Here is a 2636-nt window from a genome sequence, read left to right as displayed (position 1 = left end):
ATCCTCCTCCTCCTCCTCCTCCTCCTTCTTCTTCTTCTTCTTTTGTTTGTACATTTCTGTTCTGAGTGATTATAATTCAATGTTAATGTTGTGTTTTCTCCCTGCAGGTTTGGGTTATGCAATGGTCATTGTGTCTTGGCTCATCAGTCTGTATTACAACGTGATTATTGCGCAAGTGCTCTTCTACCTGTTCGCTTCCTTCACGGATTCCCTCCCCTGGATCAGCTGCGACAACCCTTGGAACACCAACAACTGTCTGGTGTTTAATCACACGGAGAGGAACCAGGCTGTCAATGGTGAGGGGTTGGATTTTGTCTACGTTTTTTAGTAGGGTTGCGATGGATGGGTGGATGGGTTGTGGGTTATGGGGAGAGAGAAAGGGCATTTCCTTAAATACTTACTTTACTTTTACTGGTTCATCTCTCTGTTGCTGTTAAGCGTCGAGGGGAGATGCAGTTTTCTATGGTAGGCCAGCTCTGCAGCTCTTTCAGTTGGGATATAATAATTTCTCAGGGTTTCCTTGACACCCTCGATCCACCTTTTGTGTGGCCTTCCTCTTCCTTTATAGCCTGAGTTCTTGGTGATATTTCCTCTAAAAAAGTGCTTAATGCGCCTATTTATACTTTCACTCCCTCTCTCTCTCCCTCTCTCTCTATCCCCCTGTCTCTCTCTCCCTCTCTCCATCCATTTCTCTCTCCCTCTCTCCCTCTCTCTCTCTCCCTTCCTCACTCTCTCTCTCCCCCTCTCTCTCCCCCTCCCTCTTTCTCTCCCCCACCCTCTCCTCTCATTCTCTCACACTCACCCTGTCTCCTCAGCCTCAGTACAAAGCAGTTCCCTCTCCCTCCCTTGCTGTCTCTCTCCCCTACCCCTCTCCCCCTCCCTCTCTCTCTCTCTCTCTCCTCCCCCATTTATTTGAGATTGAAGCCATCTCATTACTTCTCTCTCCTTCTCTCCCTCTCCCTATCAACATTCCCATCTATATTCATCTCTCTGTATCCCCAGAACCCCAACTGGGGTGTCCAGATGGAGCCAATCAGCTCCTCCCTCACCCCCGTGCAGGGAGACGACAACACGGTCAAGGCCCTGGCTGTTTTCAAACTGGTGAGTGCAAACTTGGACACGGAACATGTCAACCTGTCGTACAGTGGTCAGATGAAACATGTCCTAGGAACATGTTCTATACATGTATAGTGTGTCAGATGGAAGATGTCAAACAGCATTTCTTCTCAGCTGTTGGAGCTGGATGTTCATGATCTGTGGATAGAAGTGATGATTTGTGGAATAATGATGATAATGTTAATGAAAAAAATAATAATGTTAATAATGATAACGATAATAATAGTATAAATTCTTGGAGTAAGACGTAACAAGAGTGAATGTTGTATTTTGTATTTTACTTATCTTTAGTCAATGATAGTATAATTTGGGGTTTTGTTTATACGTAATTCCTTACATTGTGTTTTGTCTTTCTTCTGTTTTCAAGATTACCATCTTTAACTTGATAGTTTTCTACATGTACTCATCATCATCATCCGGTGCCTTGCCGACTGGCGTGGGCGATCATGGACCTCCACTTCACCCTGTCCTTCGCTGCAGCAATGGTGTCTGTTGTTCTTGCTGCTCCCAGCCATGTTGTCATCTTGTCCAGTATCTTTTCCCTCTGTCTGCCTCTGCCTCTCTTTCCCTCAAACTTTTCTGTTGTGACAACATTCTTTAATGCTTCTTTCCGCATTGTGTGTCCGAAGAAATTTGCCTGTCGCTACATGTACTACTAGGCCATATTTTCGATTTTCCCTCTTTTAAAAATCCCCCTCACCAACTGTGTATCTAGCTATAGATCTATTGTTGACTTATGTGTTTTTTCCCCCCACAGATCTTGCGCTTCATGTGCGACACTCGCATGAATGAGAAGAAAGAGAAAATCCTGTCGGACTTTATTGTCCAGATGGTAAGTGACAGTTTTCCTTTGAGGTCTTGTCTTGTTCTGAATTTTGTCAGATGCGTGGTTTTTCCAGGGTAGTTGATTATCTTGTTAGTGGAGACTGAGGTGAAATTTTAAAATATTTCTTTCTGTAGTCCGACATATCTGAATAATAATGAAAGCATTGGTGTTCATACATGCGTCTATATTCAGCTTCATTTGGGCAAAGTAAGTTATGTGTTTTTAAAACTCTTGTCATATCTAATTTTATCTCTTGTCTATCTTATTTTAGTGGGTGGTTGGCGGGTGCTCTGGTGCGGTTTGCTCCTTCTTTCCTATCAAACATCTATCGTCCTTATCTCCCCTTGTTCTTTTTTATGTTAGTTACTCTCTTGTCACACCTCTAATCTTCTGGCGCTCATATGATCTTATGCAGTTGCGAGCGCCGTAAAACCTCTACTAAAACTAAAACTATCTTATTTTATCTCTTGTTTCCTCTTTCCTTGTCCAATCATATCTTCTACATCAGCTGCAAGACAGCCACACTACAGAGATGACTCTCTCCTTATAGTCTTATCTTTTCTTATTCTTCTCACCTCACCTCACCTCTCCTCACCTCACCTCACCTCACCTCACCTCACCTCTCCTCACCTCACCTCTCCTCACCTCACCTCTTCTCACCTTACCTCTCCTCACCTCTCCTCACCTCACCTCA

At 43.7% G+C, this 2636-nt stretch overlaps 1 protein-coding gene across 1 annotated transcript in view; it reads left to right on the top strand.

Annotated features, from left to right (window-relative positions):
• The window catches only part of LOC101863953 (sodium- and chloride-dependent glycine transporter 1), a gene marked incomplete at its 5' end in the record, with an annotated part of 13870 nt that overhangs the window by 1888 nt on the left and 9346 nt on the right, over positions 1-2636 (top strand). Inside the window, 1 exon segment of the mRNA XM_013088822.2 lies at positions 108-296. Coding sequence (XP_012944276.1) covers positions 108-296 — 189 coding nt within the window.

The sequence above is a fragment of the Aplysia californica genome, unplaced genomic scaffold (assembly GCF_000002075.1).
Source record: "Aplysia californica isolate F4 #8 unplaced genomic scaffold, AplCal3.0 scaffold00024, whole genome shotgun sequence".
NCBI classification, from domain to species: Eukaryota; Metazoa; Mollusca; class Gastropoda; order Aplysiida; family Aplysiidae; genus Aplysia; species Aplysia californica.
This window is presented reverse-complemented; position numbering and strand designations above follow the sequence as displayed.